A 17,847-nucleotide genomic window follows, 5' to 3' on the forward strand; every position below is an offset into this window, starting at 1 on the left:
AATACTAATATCCTAATTTTTATAAAACAATGATCATAAAAAACTTTATATTTATTTGTGTGTATATGTGTTAAAATAAGGGGGACCTCCCCCCAAAACTCAGACTTTATAAAAATTGTGTATTCTTATATGTTTAAACTCTAGTCACCCTCAAAGTACTCTCTGCTTGATGCAGTACACCTATCAATATACTTTTTCCACTGCTCAGAAGTTTCTGAACTGGTCAATTTTGATGCCTTTTGGTGCTTCTGTCATTTTTTGGTTTGTTTTCACCTTTTCCACATAGGCAAAACGTATCACTTTGAGAACTTTTTTCATATGGGGGAAACAAAACAAAGTTGTTTGGGGCAAGATTGGGTGAATAGGGAGGGTGGGGACAGGGGTCATGCCGTTTTTGGCCAAAACAGCTGACCTCAGTGCAATGTGGGCAAGTGCACTCATAAATCACCCATCGTGAAAACGGTAAGCACACTGAAAAACATTTCAAAAAAATTCACTGAAGCTGAATGCAGCCTCTCACAATGACACTAGCTGGTATACTGATGCTGATGGGTTCCTAGAATACTTACCTAGCGGTAGAAGCCTGCACTACAAGGGGCTTGCCTCCAAAAAAATTTTTGGGCGCCCCACTCATATATATGATTTTAGAAATATATACATTTTGCAAGAACATCAGAAAGATTTTTGAAATGGCTTATCTGGTGAGGTTGGAAAAAGGACTGGGTTACTAACACGGGGAAAGGCTGAGGGAAAAGGAACTGGTGTAATATCCCATTTATGTATAATGAAATCTGTTTATGAAAAAAACATCCTTTTGTCATCCCCTTTTTTGGTTTTATGCTTAGAAAGTTTTATAGTTTCATTAATTACATTTAAGTATTTCCTGATGTATATTTTGGTATATGGAAAGTACTTTTCATCTAATAATTATAAGCTATAAGTCATCTGAGTGCTATTTTTATAGCTTTATTGAGTTATATCTGCCAGATAACAAAGTGCACATACTTAAAATATGCAATTTGAGGAGTTTTGACACAAGCATATACATGCCAGCACTATTTACTGAACCATCATTCTTTTCCTCTGACATGAAATGGCACCTATACTACATTAGCTTTTTATAGATACAGATCTGCAAACTTGCAATGGAACATCTAATTCTGTCTAAGGATGCTAGATCATCCTTTTCCCCTCCTTATAAAGAAAAGATAGTGCAGAGAATCTTGAATCTCTGGCACCCCAATTTACAAGAACCAAGAAGCAATTAGCAATAGAGTTGACCAAAGAACTAGAAAGGACTGGCAGGGAAAAGGACTGGATTGTTGAGGTGGGAGAGGGAATTGGGGGGAAAGGGGGAAGTATAGAAAAAGGAAAGCTTAAATCTGAAAAGCAGAAGTCCCCTGCGCTGTACAAGGAACAAATTAAGAAATTCAACCTCTAAAGAATTTACATGTTTGCACTGAAGAAGGTGAGCAAGCCTTTCTCCTCCTTCTATTACCCAAGGCTCTAGTGGGAGTGTCAGACTGATTCAATTTGGGATTATAGATTCAATTTTTACATTTTTAAAAAAATGTTTGTCTTATGAAGGAAAACAATTATGCAGGCATAAATCCTTTAACTTATTTCAATATTTACCGCCAATCTTCCAGTGGCTGGAACAATTTATAAAGGACACTGGATGGTTACAAAACTTTTGCCAGTCTGATTTGTATATAAGTATCTTGCAAAAAATCTAGCTAGGTACAAAATTCTGAACTTTCTTCTTGCTCAATGGTCTTTTGATATTGCTTTACTGTGTTTTAGCATTAAGACCGTAAGTATAAAGCCAATCTGACTTTTATACCTTTATACGTTATCTTCTTTTTCTACACCTGAGTATACGCTAACAGAGTAGTTTCAATATCTCTAGATAAAAATGTTGCAGTTTTTATAGTGATTATTCTTTACTAATTTTACTTGAAAACCAATGAATCCTTTGATCTGCAGATTCTGATATTTTTCCACCTCAGGTATTTCAAATGATGTCATGAAATACCACTACTGGCCCAGAGAGGTTAATTTATTCATTTATAATTCTAGGGTTATCACTTTCTAAATCAAAGCCAGTAAGAAGGTACTAGCTATGATTTTATAATGCACACATACCACATACATTTAAAAGAATACATTTAGAGGATTTCACCACTAGGTGTCATTTTACTTCTTAAGTACTATGCCATTAGAGGAGCAAAAATATGTGCTTGTTCTTTTAACTACCTGCAAACTGCCTTGACCAGTCTTTAAAAAGAGCTGATTAATTATAGCAACTGACTTAACAAATCACATCAATTTCCATGTCATATCTGATTTCTTCTTGTGTTTCACTATACCCTGCTTCTTCACCCTACAAATCACCAAGCCACAATAAACTGGTCTAAGTCTTATTGATTCTAATTCCAGAATTTCATTCATGTATGTCCATTTCTTCCCATTTCTACTAATGAAATCTTCCTTATGCTGTCGTTTATTAATTGACCACTCTCTTCTGTCCCTAGCCCACCTGGTGTACTAACATTAAAGTGATATTTTCAAGATATAAACTTTATGTAAACTCATTTGCCAAGTCTCCATCATTAAGCCAGAACTTTTTAGCATACTTTGATGTATGATCTTGCCTCTGCACACAGTTCTGTATTCATTTCCTGCTATTTTCCCAAAGGTAATTTAAATTCTGGTCACATTAAACTATTGGCAGTTTTCAAGAATACCCCACTTCTGATTATGTCTTTGTGCTTTTGTACATTCTAAGATAACCTTGCCCTGCTCTTTGCTATCTTATACAACACTCCCATCATCCTTTAATACAAAGATTATATGCCCTGAGTCTGTGAAATATTCCTGCATGCGTCACCCCAAACCAGTCACCACTTCTTTGTTTCCACATCATATTATATGTGCCTTTATCAGCACTTATCACAATGTAATGAAGTTATCAATTTATAGATTGTTTTCATTCATTGGAATATGAGCTCTTCAAGGGCAATATATTTCCAATATTTAATCTCTGCTATATATGAGTTACACAATAAATGTCTGTTCACTGAATAAAGAATATATTTCTTTCTAAATTTTTAATTTTGCCATTTAGAATGCAGGACACATTTTCTAACCCACATGGTTGTTACACTGCAGTTATGGTCTCAGTTTAGTGTGGTTATCTAATGTGATAGCCACCAGGCACATGTGGCTGTTGGGTACTTGTGGTTAGTCCAGGTTAAGGTGTGCTAATATACACTAGATTTCAAAGACTTGATATAAAAAAATGTAAAACATTTCAAATTTGTATGTTATTACATAATAAAATGATAATATTTTGCATATTTTGAATTAAATAAAATTTATTATTAAAATTAATTTCACCTGTTTCTTATTACTATTTTTAATATGGTTATTAGTAAATTTAAAACTACACATACAGTTCACATCACCTTTCTATTGGACAGCGGTATTCCAGAAAAATGACAACTTAAAGAATCAATTGTTAATATTGTTAATTGATATTAATATCATTAATATTAATTTTACTAACAAAGAATAAAGCAAGGTTATTTTAGTCTGAAATGGAAAGAGAGTGTTCTTTCCTTAATGAGCAAGAAGACAGAGTTGATTTACAGCTATACTGAGATCGCGGAATATCTATATTTTGTTTTTGATTTTTATTCTGGAACGAGATAAGGACAGTGGGATTTGTGATGTGTTGTTCAAGGCCCACTATTTCCCTAGTAAGCCTCAATGCAGTAGTTTTACTGATGGTTGGCAACTGGCCTAACTGATTTAGCAAGACTGCCTTAATCATTTCAAGAGTCTCCCTGAGAGTTTTTCTTTGAGCTCCTCAGAAGCCAGATCTTGGTGATTGGAGCTGGAGACCCAGCAAAACCCTTGAATGCAAATCTACGCCCTCAGGGAGCACAAATATAGAATGTTTTAGAAAGTCTGCCTACATTCCTTCTTCTGCCATATCATATCCTTTACCTTTAAATAAAAGTCTTATTTAGAGTATACTCCGTGGAGTCTGGTAACTCCTTTCAAATACATAAACTAGAGAAAACTTTGTAATGAAATGACACAAAGAACTGAGCTACAATTTGATTATTTATTGAATGTTTTATGCTTCTATTAATCTACTTAAAAGTATTCTAGAAAATATCTATTTTTATAAGAAATCTTTACAAGAAACTAATTCTATTGATCTACTTTTAAATCTATTTTAATCTATTACTCTTTTAATAGATTAAGTAGACTTACTTAAAAGTAGATAAATAGAATTCTTTGTATGTCACATCCTTAACATATTAAGTTGACTTTTACTTACATGAAATTTAATTTAATTTTTCCTTCAGTGACCCTTAATGGAATAAAAGTTATCCAATTTTGATTTACTCCTTGAATAAACTCCAGAAACTAAATTTAAAATGTCATTTCCTATAGTGAAAGTCTATGAATTTTGACCATTTAGCATCTCCTTTTCCTTAGGGAGCCATCTTATTCTGGTGACACTAACAAAACACACAAAATCTCACTCTGCAACACATCACCCTACTCCAGGGCCTACTTCACAGGAGATCCTGTGGGGCTCTGACCCGGCACATCATAAAACCATGATGAATTGAGTTTTCTTGGCGAAATGTGAGCCATACCAAGAGTATCAAAATTATTCCTTCTTAAATAATGAAAGCCTATCTGCCATGGGAAGGAAATAGGCCAAAACGGAGAAGGAAGCTTATCCCGAGGCTTAACATACAGAAACACAGTCTATGGCCCGCTGAAATAATGTAACTTTTCAGAGTCAATATATAGAGCCAAATCCTGCTTAGTTTTCATACAGTCACAAAACTTCATACCTTAAAAATCATCTTGTTCAATTTTATCATTTTACAAATAATGAAACTAAGTCAGAAATGATGAAACTAAGAACAGACATGATCTCTACAAGGTATGTCACATATAGCAATGTTGGAATTAGAATCCAGGTTGTCTGACTGCCAAAGAAATGTTCTTTGATATTCATTAAAAACTAGATTAAAAGGAGCTATCACTTTTTCTTTGCTTTTAGTAGTCAAAAAGCACCCATTGAGTCTTTAAGTAAAGAAAAATGTTCAGATTTAATTCAGCATTTCCAAAAGTTCTTTGATCTGGCATATTTTTCCACCAAATAATTCATAAATATAGTAAAAATTAGCATTTGTGGAATATATTTTGGAGATCACTAATCAATTCCTATCAAGTAAATAACAATGTTCATATCTGTAGTTACTAGAATCTCTCTCTCTCTCTCTGGGTACCAAAAAAGGTATACATATTTTCAGCAATGTTATCTATGTATTACCTTTAGTTCACTGTAATCCAAGTTGTTGGATGCTGACGATAACCACTTTGAGCACCTCTTGCAATCGCAGAAGTTAAATTTGATTTGTACTCTTCTTTTGTGGTCAGTGTATACTGAATATTACAATTTCAATACAGTTTTTGCTTTCTTAAAATGTGTATACCTTTTTTGTCTCTCTCTCTCTCTCTCTCTCTCTCTCTCTCTCTCTCTCAGAAATAAATAAATACAATACAACAATCACATGACAAGACTAGATTAAACTTCATTATTTTCTGTATTCATAGAAGGGAATACTAAGGCTCAGAAATGTAAACTGAATTCCTAAAGGTCACAGAGCCAGGGTTAACTTCCAGTTTCAAGATCCCATGTTATAGTAATGTAATATTATATCTTTCGAACAGATTTCTTCAAGGATATCTTAGCCTATTTGTAACACTGAACACCCTAACACTAAATATTATAGCAAAGTATTGGTAGGAGTCTTAAAGTACAATCAGTTCCTGGCTATCAGAATAATTCTGTAAATGTTTTTCAAAGGTAAGATAACTTTAGAAAGTGACAAAAATTACAAAATTTTTAAAAGATCAGTACATTCAAAGTAATTATCATAACTGGTTAGAAATGAAAAGCAAAAATCACAACAGACAATGCAATGAGAAAAAAGAACTAAATTTTAATCCATCAAAACAGTTAATATACTGAAAATAATATACCTGAAATATGGTATCTATGGGATAGATGTTATCTAGTTATAGTATGTAGAACATATTTTTATACTTTAATGTATAAAAATGTATTCAGTTTTGCCACTAATCTTAGTTGTGAAGTCAACATAAATTTAGCTTTGGTAGGTTATCTATCACTTGGGAGTTAACAACTTGGTAGTTTACAACTAAGAAGAAAGCAGGAAACCTTACTATCTTTAAAAATAATTTAGATTTTCTAAATATGATTCATATAAAATGAAACAACATAAAATTCTACATTTAGACTGCCATACTGTGAAACAAACGTCATCCTACAGCTGTAACAACAAAAATATGCATTTTATTTACATGTTATTTGAACTCTAATTTTGATGAAACATATTAAATCACATGTTCTTTGCCTTATTTATTTAAAAATAATTTTATCTAATGACCATTTTCTGCTAAGACATGTAGAAACACTATAAACACTGTAGAAGTTAATTTATACCACTTGCTTAAATCTGCTCTCAAGGACCTAAGTTTCTATATTAAAAAAGGATCAAAATTAAACAGAATATCATCATTTGGCAACCATCACAGTAATAATTAATTCAGCCAAGACACATCAACAGATGCTAAAACTAGAGAGGAAAAGTTTAATGAAGAACAATATGCTCACAGAGTCTCAAAGAACCTCCTTCAAATCAAAACATAAATAATAATTGTATTACTTATAAATACAAATTAAAATGTTCATTAACTTCAAAGGTAAAAAGAATAATTTTATAATGGAGAGACCTAGCAGACAGATCCTTAATAATGAGATAAGGACATGAGATATCACCAATATGGGACAAATCCAAAACAAGTTCCACTTGAGAGGATGCAAAAAGAATGTATCAATCCTTTGGGGATATTCCTGACAAAAATATGAAGCCTAAATCTAATCATGAAGAAACATGAAACAAAACCACATTAAGGCACATTTTGTAAAATAACTGACCTATAATCTTATAATTTATCAGATATGAAAGCAAAAAATGGCTCAGGAGCTATTCCAGTTTCTTGGAGACTGAAGAAACGTGACAACCAAATCTAATACACATACAGACTCTTCTGATAAAAGGTAAAACTTGGTGATATATGAAAATGTCCTCATTTGTACAAAAATAATAGACAATGGAATATTTGGGAGTGATCAGGTACCATGTGTCAAAAGAAAAAAATACCTTTTGTACTATACTCACCAAAAAAAGAGAAAAAACAATAAAATTCAAGTTGCAAAACCAATATTATATATTTCTATCATGTTTAATACTGGTTTCATTTTCTTCTAGATTCAAAATGAAGGGTTTTTAAACTAGCCACGCCCTATAGTTATTTTTTGGTTTTCTGGATTCGTAGGTTCCAGTGGGGTTGGGAGATCCTAAGATTTATGGGAATTTTTAGGAGTGTCATTAAGATCAGGAACATAGGCTCTAATAGAATGCAAATATACTAAGAAAAACTGAAACCTACCATAATAATAAATGTCTTTTAGATGCACTCATAAATAGACTTGTAGTAAATTTTTTAAAGGTGCTTTTCCAGAAGATGACTGCTATCATAAAGCAATGGTATTTTACAATATGTGGTTTCAAGAATTGTTATTCTTCTCAGAAAACAAGTCTGAAAACCTACATTGCTACAGCTAGACAAAACTAGTTATTAATTTTATTGTTTCTTTAAATTCCATACTGGCAATAATTCAAAATGTATCAATATTTTAATAAGTAGGTATTCATATTTTAAAGCAAGCAATGAAATATTAGCAGTAGCTACAAGTACACTTTTCAATATGCTATCGATTTATAGAACAGTTCCTTTAATATGATTTCCCTAAATTTGTAAGGAAGAATTCTCTTGAGGTAGAGGTGAGAATGCTGACTAATTAAAAAATACAAATTACTGTAGTTCCAGTCACTTGGAAGGCTGAAGTGGAAGGATCGCGTGAGACCAGCAGGTCAAGGCTGTGGTGGCCATGAGCAGCATGCCACTGCACTCCAGCCTGGGCAACAGAGTGAGACTCCGACTCAAAAAAACAAAAAAACCAATTAAAAAACAAAAGAAGACCTTACTAATGCGCAATGAACACACTAATAAAAATTTCTTACAAGTTTTGTAAATTCTACTTATGCAGAAAATAGTTATCATAGCAGGTCTGAGACTGCTATCATTGAAAAGATAAAGCTTGCAAAGTTAGACCTTGGTTGGTGTCTGGGAAGGTTGGCTTTCGAGAAAACGCCCACCATTCCCTGAGAAAGGTGTCTCACTGTACCTACATTGTACAAAGAACATGGTTTATGCAGACCCTCTGCTCTCCTCCTGAGAGTCTGGATTTCTGGTACATGCTAAAGCAAGAAGGTGCCTGTATGACTGACTCCAATAAAACCCTGGACTCCGAGGCCCGAGTGAGTGCCTCTGGTAGACAATAATTCACATATGTGATAACAACTCATTGCTAGCAGAACTAAGCATGTCCTGTATGAATCCATGGGGAAAGAACTCTTGGAAGCTTGAGCTTAGTTTCCTAGACTTCACTTCATTTGTCTTTTCCTTTTGCAGAGTTTGCTCTGCATCTTTTTGCTGTAAGAAATTATCAAAGTGGATATGACTATAAGCTGGGATCTTTCTTCCTAGTGAATCATAAAACCTGAGGTGTTCTTGGGGACTCCTGACACAATAATTTAATATATAAAGTTACCTTCTGTGAGTACCAAATGCTTCAAGTACATATATACATACATTAACAACCTGCACTGAATAGATTTAAGATAACAAAAGAGTAAAGTAAGTTCTATATCATTCATAAAATTACTTGCTTTTTGAACTTCTGAAGAAACGACATTCAGACAATAACAGAACTCATTTCCTCAAAGTTCAAATTTGTAATTTTAACCATAAATATGCTTTAAATGTTATTTTTTTTAACCTGGTTGTTAGATATTATTTTTATTAAGTATAAATATGTTTAATTCCCTCAAAATGAAAGAAAATCCATTTTTATCCTCAAAATCAAACAAATCCAAATGCAAACTCAAATAAATCAGTTCTGTCCATCACAATTTAGATGGTATTTAAAAATCATGCATTCTTACCATGTGGAGTGATTGTCTGTACAGGCTTAGCAGGGGACCTCACATTCCATATAGTCAAGGTGCCATCTGAATGACTGCAAATAAATTGTTTTCCTTCATGATGCCAAGCTACAGAGTGAATAGCCTGAAGAAGAAGGGTGAAGAAGTTCATTTTTCAAATTTATTTAAATAGAAAATTCTCCATAAATGGTTTAGTAATTCATTTTAATTTTAATTTTTTTTATATTTTCTAAAGTCATTATGTGATTTGACATTCCTATAATAATTTAGTCCTTTTGATTTTATTTCATATTGACACTGCGTTAATTCTATTTACTTACTTTACTCCTTAGGCCGGCATAAAGAAGATATGATAGTGACATATATCTATTGACAAGTTCAGTAAAACAAAATGTATTCTAACAGTTTTTTAGAATAAACTATACCTAAACATAAATTACCAAGTTATTACAACCAATATCTCATTGGAGTAACTAGTTATGGTGAAAGATTAAAACAAATTTTTAAGATTAACTACAATCCTAAAAGGCAAAATGGAGATTTGGAATTTAGATCAATAAAAACGCCTCAGGGCGTGCATTAAGACATGTTCCCTATCTCTCACATTAATCACTGAGGCAATTTTTAATCTGAGGGGACCCTATTTTGACAATAAACTTAAAGAAAAAAATATCTGGAAAATATTTTTATATAACTAAAGCATGTTACCCCTCTTTTTTTGCTGTTGTTCTAACATTATTAATTTGGGGGGGTCCAAAAAAATTTAAAAAATAAAAAACACAATCTCCCAGGTCTTCTTTGAATTATTTCTTTTCCTCAAGTTGACACATTTTTAATTCTTAATGGTCAATTGATTTTAAAGGTGTCCTAATGGAATAGCAGAAATGCAGAGCACAGCACAAAAACCATGTAACTGAAAGTCAAGAGTTCTGTTACAAAATCAACATTTTCTATCATATTCTTCATTTACTTGGGTCCTTTGGATACATAAAAATTTAAGCTAAATATTATAGACATTATATTATAATCAGATGAAAAAAATTAAATGATAGAAAAATCAGCTGAACTTCTAAATGCCAGTATTTAACACAAGATTTTGATTCAAAGTACAGATGCTTCTCAACTTCCCATCATAAATAACAACATAGCAGAAGGTCCCAGAGTTACAATGGTTCGATGTACAATTTTTTAGTTCTAAGATAAAAAACATATATTATATACATAAATATGTATTGAATAGAGAGAACTGTTATTTCTACTTGGCTAAAGAAGACTATATATATATATTTATATAAAAGTGCATTTTATTTTTAAGATATTATTAAATTACTAGACAATCTAAAAACAAATACTGTTTAATTATAGGAAAAGTGGTTCATAATTATGCTGGATGACAGAAACAAGTAATAGAAAACACCCCCCCACATACACACACAAACACAAAGCAGTAACCAAATATGGACGGTTACATGCAACAAATATGCACTATTTATATATGCAAAGTTCTAAATGCAAACCCAACTTGCTATGTCATTTTTTTCTAAGTTTCTTTCTAATACGAAGTATGTATGTATGTATGGCAAATGCAATACAAGTATATAAAGAATATATGTGTAAAATATCTCCCACATATAAAGTATATACATATAAAACATGCAATTGATATTTTTTCTTTAGTCTTCTTGAGAAAATGAGAAGAAATTTATGCAAACAAAATGGGAGCAACAAATCTCACTAGTCAAATCTGCCACACGTTCAGAAGCAAAAGGTGGGTTAGGAGCAAATCTGAATAATTCATGGGAGAAGATATGAGACATAATGTAGGAAATATAAATTGGGAATAAGAAATTTTGTATATAAATTTGCTTATTCATTTTTCCAAGGGCAAGATACAAAATTTTCAGGAGATTAAGGAGTTTCTTATTTTTAAGAAATGGGAAATCATAGATACATATGAATAAGAGGAGTACATTAGAAGAAGGACAAAGGGCAGAACAAATAAAAAATAGAAGAATAACATAATAAATGACAGATATAAAAAAGGAGGAACAAGCCGAATTCAGGGTAGAAGAAAAAAAGTGACCAGAGAAGGAAGGGAGATGACATAGCTGTTGGCACAATTCACAAAGGAACATTATATGCAATTCTAAAAGTTCTTTAAAAGATGCAATCACTAACAAAAAATCTTAACTATAAAATAGTTCATGAGGCAGTAAATGAAATAAGAATCTGACATTAGCATTTTCATCTTTGATAAAATTGAAAGAAAAACAAAAGCACCCTACTGTGACACAGTTTTTTAAAGGAGTAATATCTAATTATTAAGCTTTGGCAAAGGTAGCCTGTATGATGCTTCCTGTTATTCTTATCAATTGAAAAATCATTTTCTAGAAAGACAAAACAGGTTAGCTGCATATCTATCAAATTTTGTACTCACTAAATCAAAATAACATGAAACCGAATAGATTCTCTACCAACTGGTTTTGCAAACTAATCAGTATTATTAGAAGCCCTTCACAGTAAAAGTTGTACATAAATCCTAATCCAGCGTACAGTACACATATATTAACATTTTTAAGACTTATATGAAAAATGATTTTTTCATAGAAAATATGATTTAAAATCCTACTCAAAAGCAGCGTTAATTACCAATATAATTATCATTATTGCTAAAACACTTAGAAAAATAGCAACAAAGTTATTAAAGACATATTATAATACTGACTTTAATTTTAAATTACAATGTTTACAAATAATATGGAAAAGAAATACTGAAAATACTCTGTAGTTTTATTATTCTCAAAATCAAATTAAGTACTTAGAGCATTGAATGACTTTTTATATATGTAAATAATACATTAAACTGTGTAGCTTTTATCTTAGTATTTTCATTTGTAATCTTTTCAATATTAGCTCCATTACAGAAGGAAGAAAACAATAATACTATACAATCGAACAAGATGAATACTGTTGAATCATACATTTTGTAAAGTAATTGACAAAATATTACATATTAGACACTAAATGATTCAAGCTTTCTCTTTCCTCTCTCTGTCTAAAGACTTTAAACACGTATAAACCGAAAACATTATCATCTCATTAAAAACAAAACTCAAGTGAAACTTTCTTAGACATTTTGAAAATGTGATCAAATTATTAATTGTTTTAACTGTTGTTTTACTTTTGGGGGGAGTGTGTGTGTGAGTGTGTGTGTTTGTGTGTATGTGGGTGCGTGTGTTAAACGAGCAGAAAATAAGCTGTCTAAAGGACTGCCAGTAGTGGAAATCTGCCTGGGGAAGGAGGGGCATACCTCATCAACAAGGGTACCTGCCAAATGAATATTTGTATACCTAACCCTGAATTGTACCCCACAATTTTAAAATAAAAAATTTAAAAGTTAAAAAACATTAAAAATAAAATAATTTTTAAAAAGATAATTAAAAGGATTTTAAAAAATAGTTCCAATCTACACATGAGAGAAAATCAATTCTTAAAGAATAAATTATTCCATTAATATCTGTAGCACAAAAAATAATTTTTAAAAAGTTGTTATTGATTCCAATGCTGTCAGTTGTAAACATCATTTCAACGTTCTTTTAAAAAAGGCTTCTGATGGTCTTAAGATTTAAATGTGCTCACAGAGCTAGAAAAGCACAAATTTTCTTTGAATTTTACTACCGATATTTGGATGCTTTGTAACCTACCAGGAAAAACCAACATGAAATCACAAGACAAAAGTCACTTATAAACAACCCCAGAAATAGGACAAAGAATAATCATTAAGATGAAGTTCATAGTATTAATCTATTGTCTTAAAATATCAATAATACTGCATTTCTTTCCTGTTACCATTGATTACTACAAAAGGAATACTGATATTTGAATACCAGTTAGAGCCTCAAAGAGATTACCATTTTACCTAAGTAAAACATCATATGTAGAAAATATCTGTAAAATAATATACTATCCAGGTACACTTACATCTATCACTGAAACACAATCAGGAAAAAGTAGTTTGTTAATTAGAGAAGTACTACTATACTTACAGAGCAACAAAAGCTCAAGGGCACAAAGATAAATTTCTGTTCCCATTACTCTTACCTGTCCCAATTACCTCCAAGAGACAAAATGAACAACTAAATCTGTATCAAGTGAAACTTTAATTATATTAGAAATATTATAAATTGGTATCATAATGCCATTTAATACATTTGTACCGGTGTAATAAATACGAATTTGACTAGAGTAATACACAATTGAATAAAACATAAGGATTTAGGGAGGGGAAGGGTAAATTTTTAACCCTCACTAGTGAGGGGGAATTATATCTACAATCGTTTCTTGGATGTCTAAAATTGTACACTAGACAGAAACTGCATTGAGAATCAAATATAATACATTTATCATGGATCAAGAAGAATGACAGAATAGCATGAACTCAAGGAAATAAAGCCAGAAATTTTCATTCAGTTTACTTTAGAACAAGTCAGTTTAGAATCTAGAACTTACACTTCAATATTGTTATTTAAAATACATTATTTAGCCAATATGTATATTAATATTTGCAAGAATACATTTTATGACTTTTGCATCTCTGTTCATGAAGGATATTGATCTGTAGTCTTATTTTCTTTTTCATAGTTTTGGTATCAGCAATGCTGGTCTCATAAAATAAGGTGTGAAGGGTGTTCCTCCCCTCTTCAATTTTGAGAAGAGTCTGGGTATAACAAGCATTAGCTGGCAAAATTCACCAGTATGCCTTCTGAACTCGGGAGTTTTCTTTTTCTTTTTTCTTTTATTAATCAATATTTTTTATTATGGTTTTTTGGGGTACAGTTAAGGGTTAGGTGTACAATTACGTTTCATTCAGGCACCCTGTTGATAAGAGGTGTTTTCCCATCCCCAAACAGATATTTGCTACTGTTTATCCTATCCCCCTCACCACCCCCGTAGTTTCCCAGTACTGTCAGTCATTTTCTTATAGTATTACATTGGATGTTCAAGGTGCATTATATGAGTGAGAACATGTGATACTTAGATCTTTGTTTCCGTGAAAGGTCACTCAGTATTATAGACTCTAGTTCCATCCAGGTTGCTGCGAAATTCATGATTTTGTTCTTTTTTATGGCTGCATAGTATTCCATCATGTATATGTACCACATTTTTTTAATCCAGTCCTCTTTTGATGGGCAGCATGGTTGTTTCCAGGTTCTTGTTATTGTGAACAACGCTGCGATAAACATACGTGTGCAAGTATCTTTTTTATAGAGCGATTTGAGTTCTTCAGGGTATATTCCCAGTAGGGGAATTGCGGGGTCATATGGAAGGTCGATTTTTAGAGCTTTTAGGAATTGCCACACTGCTTTCCACAGAGGTTGCACAAGTTTACACTCCCACCAACAGTGTAGAAGTGTTCCCTTTTCACCACACCCTCTCCAGCAGCTATTATTTTTTGAGTTGTTGATAATTGCCATTCTGACAAGAGTTAGGTGGTATCTCAGTGTGGTTTTGATTTGCATCTCCCTGATGACTAGTGAGGTTGAGTATTTCTTCATGTGTTTGTAGGCTGCTCGGATGTCTTTTCTTGCGAAGTTTCTGTTCATATCTTTTGCCCATTTTATAATGGGGTTGTTGGTTTTCTTCTTTTCAGTACATTTCAGTTCCTTGTAGATCCAAGATGTTAATCCTTTGTCAGACCTAGAGTTGGCAAATACTTTTTCCCAGTCTGTAGGCTGTCTCCCTGCTCTCTTGAGGGTTTCTTTGGCTTTGCAGAGGTTGTCAGTTTAATAAGGTTCCATTTGTCTATCTTCTCTCTTATGACCTGTGGGTGTTGGGTTTTGTACAGGAATTGGATGCCAATTCCGATTTCCATGAGAGTATTTCCTTCCTTTTCTAAGGTTCTTATGGTTTGAGGTTTACATTTAGGTCTCTGATCCATTTGGAATTAACCTTTGTGCATGGGGATAGATAGGGGTCCTGTTTCAATCTTCTGCATGTGGTCAGCCAGTTTTCTCAGCACCATTTACTGAATAGGTTCTCTTCTCCCCACTGGTAGGTGGTGGGGGCTTTGTCGAAGATGAGTTGGTTGAGAAATTGAGGTTTTACTTCTGGACTCTCAATTCTGTTCCATTGATCTATATGCCTGTTCCTGTACCAATACTAAGCTGTTTTGATGATTGTAGCTTTATAGTAAAGTTTGAAGTCTGGTATTGTGATACCACCTGCTTTGTTTTTTCTGCTGAGGATTATTCTGGCTATTCTTGGACGTTTGTGTTTCCATATGAATTCCTGTGTTGCTTTTTCTAGGTCTGAGAAGAATGTTGCTGGTAATTTAATGGGTATTGCATTGAATTTGTAAATTGCCTTAGGTAAGATGGACATCTTCACAATGTTGACTCTTCCGATCCATGAGCCTGGGATATTTTTCTACTTGTTCATGTCAGCTTTGATTTCTTTGAGCAGTGTTTTGTAATTTTCATTGTAAAGGTCTTTCACGTGTCTGATTAGGAAGATGCCAAGGTATTTCATTTTTTTGGTGGCTATTATGAATGGAATTGTGTTTTTTATTTGGGTTTCTGCTTGTTTATTATTGGTGTAGAGAAATGCGATTGTCTTTTGTACATTTATTTTGTATCCTGAGACTTTGCCAAAGGCCTTTATCAGTGTAAGGAGGCCTTTGAGAGATTCTCTTGGTTTTTCAAGGTACACAATCATATCATCTGCAAAGAGAGATAACTTGACTTCCTCTTTTCCTATTTGAATACCTCTGATTGCCTCCTCTACTCTGATTGCTCTAGCCAGGACTTCCAATACTATGCTGAACAGGAGGGGTGAGAGTGGGCATCCTTGTCTAGTTCCAGTTTTCAGGGGAATTGCTTCCAACTTTTGTCCATTTAGGAGTATGCTGGCTGTGGATTTCTCGTAGATGGCTTTTACTATTTTGAGGTATGTTCCCCGTATGCCTAGATGTTCAAGGGTTTTTATCAAGAAGGGGTGCTGGATTTTATCAAAAGCTTTTTCTGCATCTAATGATATGATCATGTGGTTTTTGTTTTGACATCTGTTGATGTATTTAATTACATTTATGGTTTTACAAATGTTGAACCAGCCTTGCATCCCAGGAATGAAGCCTACCTGGTCATGGTGGATGATTTTTGAGATGTATTGCTGAATCCGGTTTGCTAGGATCTTGTTGAGAATTTTAGCATCTATGTTCATCAAAGATATTGGCCTGTAGTTCTCTTTCTTTGTTGGATCTTTACCTGGCTTGGGTATCAATGTGATGTTGGCTTCGTAAAATGATTTGGGGAGAGTTCCATCATTTTCAATTGCCTGGAATACCTTCAGTAGGATTGGTATCAGCTCCTCCTTAAATGTCTTGTAGAATTCTGCTGGAAAGCCATCTGGACCAGGGCTTTTTTTTGTAGGAAGTTTTCTTATTACGTGGTCGATTTCCTTGATTGTTATTGGTTTATTTAGGGTCTCAATTTCTTCTTGTTCCAACCTAGGTAGGTTGTGTGACGTCAGAAAGTCTTCCATTTCCTTCTGGTTTTCAAGTTTGTTTCCATACAAGTGTACGTAGTAGTCTCTAATGATCTTTTGTATTTCTTCAGGGTCAGATGTGACTTCATCTTTTGTGTTTCTGATTATGCTTATTTGGTTTTTTCTCGTTTTTTTCTGGTCAGTCTAGCTAGGGGACCATCAATCTTGTTTATCCTATCAAAGAACCAGCTTTTTGTTTCATTGACTTTTTTGTATTATCTTTTTGTCTTCTATGTCCTGGATTTGGGCTTTTATTTTGGTGATATGGATTCTTCTGCTGAAATTAGGGTTTTTGTGGTCTTGCTTTTCCAGCTTCTTTAGGTGGCTTGTTAGGTTGTGAATTTCTGTTCCTTCCATTTTCTTCATGTGTGTTTGTATATAAATTCCCCTCTTACTACAGCTTTCAGGGCATCCCAGACATTTTGGTAAGATGTTTCTTCATTTTCATTTGTTTCCAGGTATCTTTTGATACCTGTTTTGATTTCATCGTTGACCCAGGAGTTGTTTAGCATCATGCTGTTTAGTGTTCATGTCTTTGTGGGTTTTGGGTGGACTTTGTTGGTGTCAATGTTTATTTTTATTCCACTGTGGTCTGAGAAAGTGTTTGGTAGAATTTCGATTCTTTTAAATTTGCTTATGCTTCATTTATGGCCGAGTATGTGGTCAATCTTAGAATATGTTCTATGTGGTGATGAGTAGAATGTGTATTCTGTGGTCTTTGGATGGAGTGTTCTGTAGGTATCAATTAAGTCCATTTGGTCCAAAGTCACATTGAGGTTCCAGATCTCCTTGCTGATTTTTTGTCCTGATGATCTGTCTAGGGTTGTGAGTGGGGTATTAAAGTCCCCAGTTATGATAGTGTTAGAGTCAATATCTTTCTTTAGTTTTCCAAGAAGTTGCTTTATGAAAGTTGGTGCATCTATGTTGGGTGCATATATGTTTAGGATAGATATTTCTTGTTCATGAATTGAGCCTTTTATCATTATGTAGTGGCCTTCTCTATCTTTTTTGATTTTTAATAGCTTGAAGGGTATTTTGTCTGAAATTAAGATCGCTACTCCTCCTTTCTTTTGTATTCCGTTCACCTGAAAGTTTGTTTCCCATCCTCTTACTT

The 17,847-nt window shown here is 33.1% G+C and overlaps 1 protein-coding gene across 3 annotated transcripts in view; it reads right to left on the bottom strand.

The window, feature by feature from the left end:
* The window catches only part of STXBP5 (syntaxin binding protein 5), a 199,214-nt gene that overhangs the window by 116,218 nt on the left and 65,149 nt on the right, over window positions 1-17,847 (bottom strand). For all 3 annotated transcript variants that reach the window (XR_505382.1, XM_008074019.1, XM_008074018.1), the window contains exon 8: window positions 9,192-9,315. Coding sequence is in view for 2 of the 3 variants with exons in the window: in XM_008074019.1 (XP_008072210.1) it covers window positions 9,192-9,315 (124 nt within the window). In the remaining variant the exon portion in view is untranslated. The remainder of the gene's footprint in view (window positions 1-9,191; window positions 9,316-17,847) is intronic.

Source organism: Carlito syrichta, unplaced genomic scaffold (genome assembly GCF_000164805.1).
Source record: "Carlito syrichta isolate Samal-C Ts95f unplaced genomic scaffold, Tarsius_syrichta-2.0.1 Scaffold316274, whole genome shotgun sequence".
Taxonomy (NCBI): domain Eukaryota; kingdom Metazoa; phylum Chordata; class Mammalia; order Primates; family Tarsiidae; genus Carlito; species Carlito syrichta.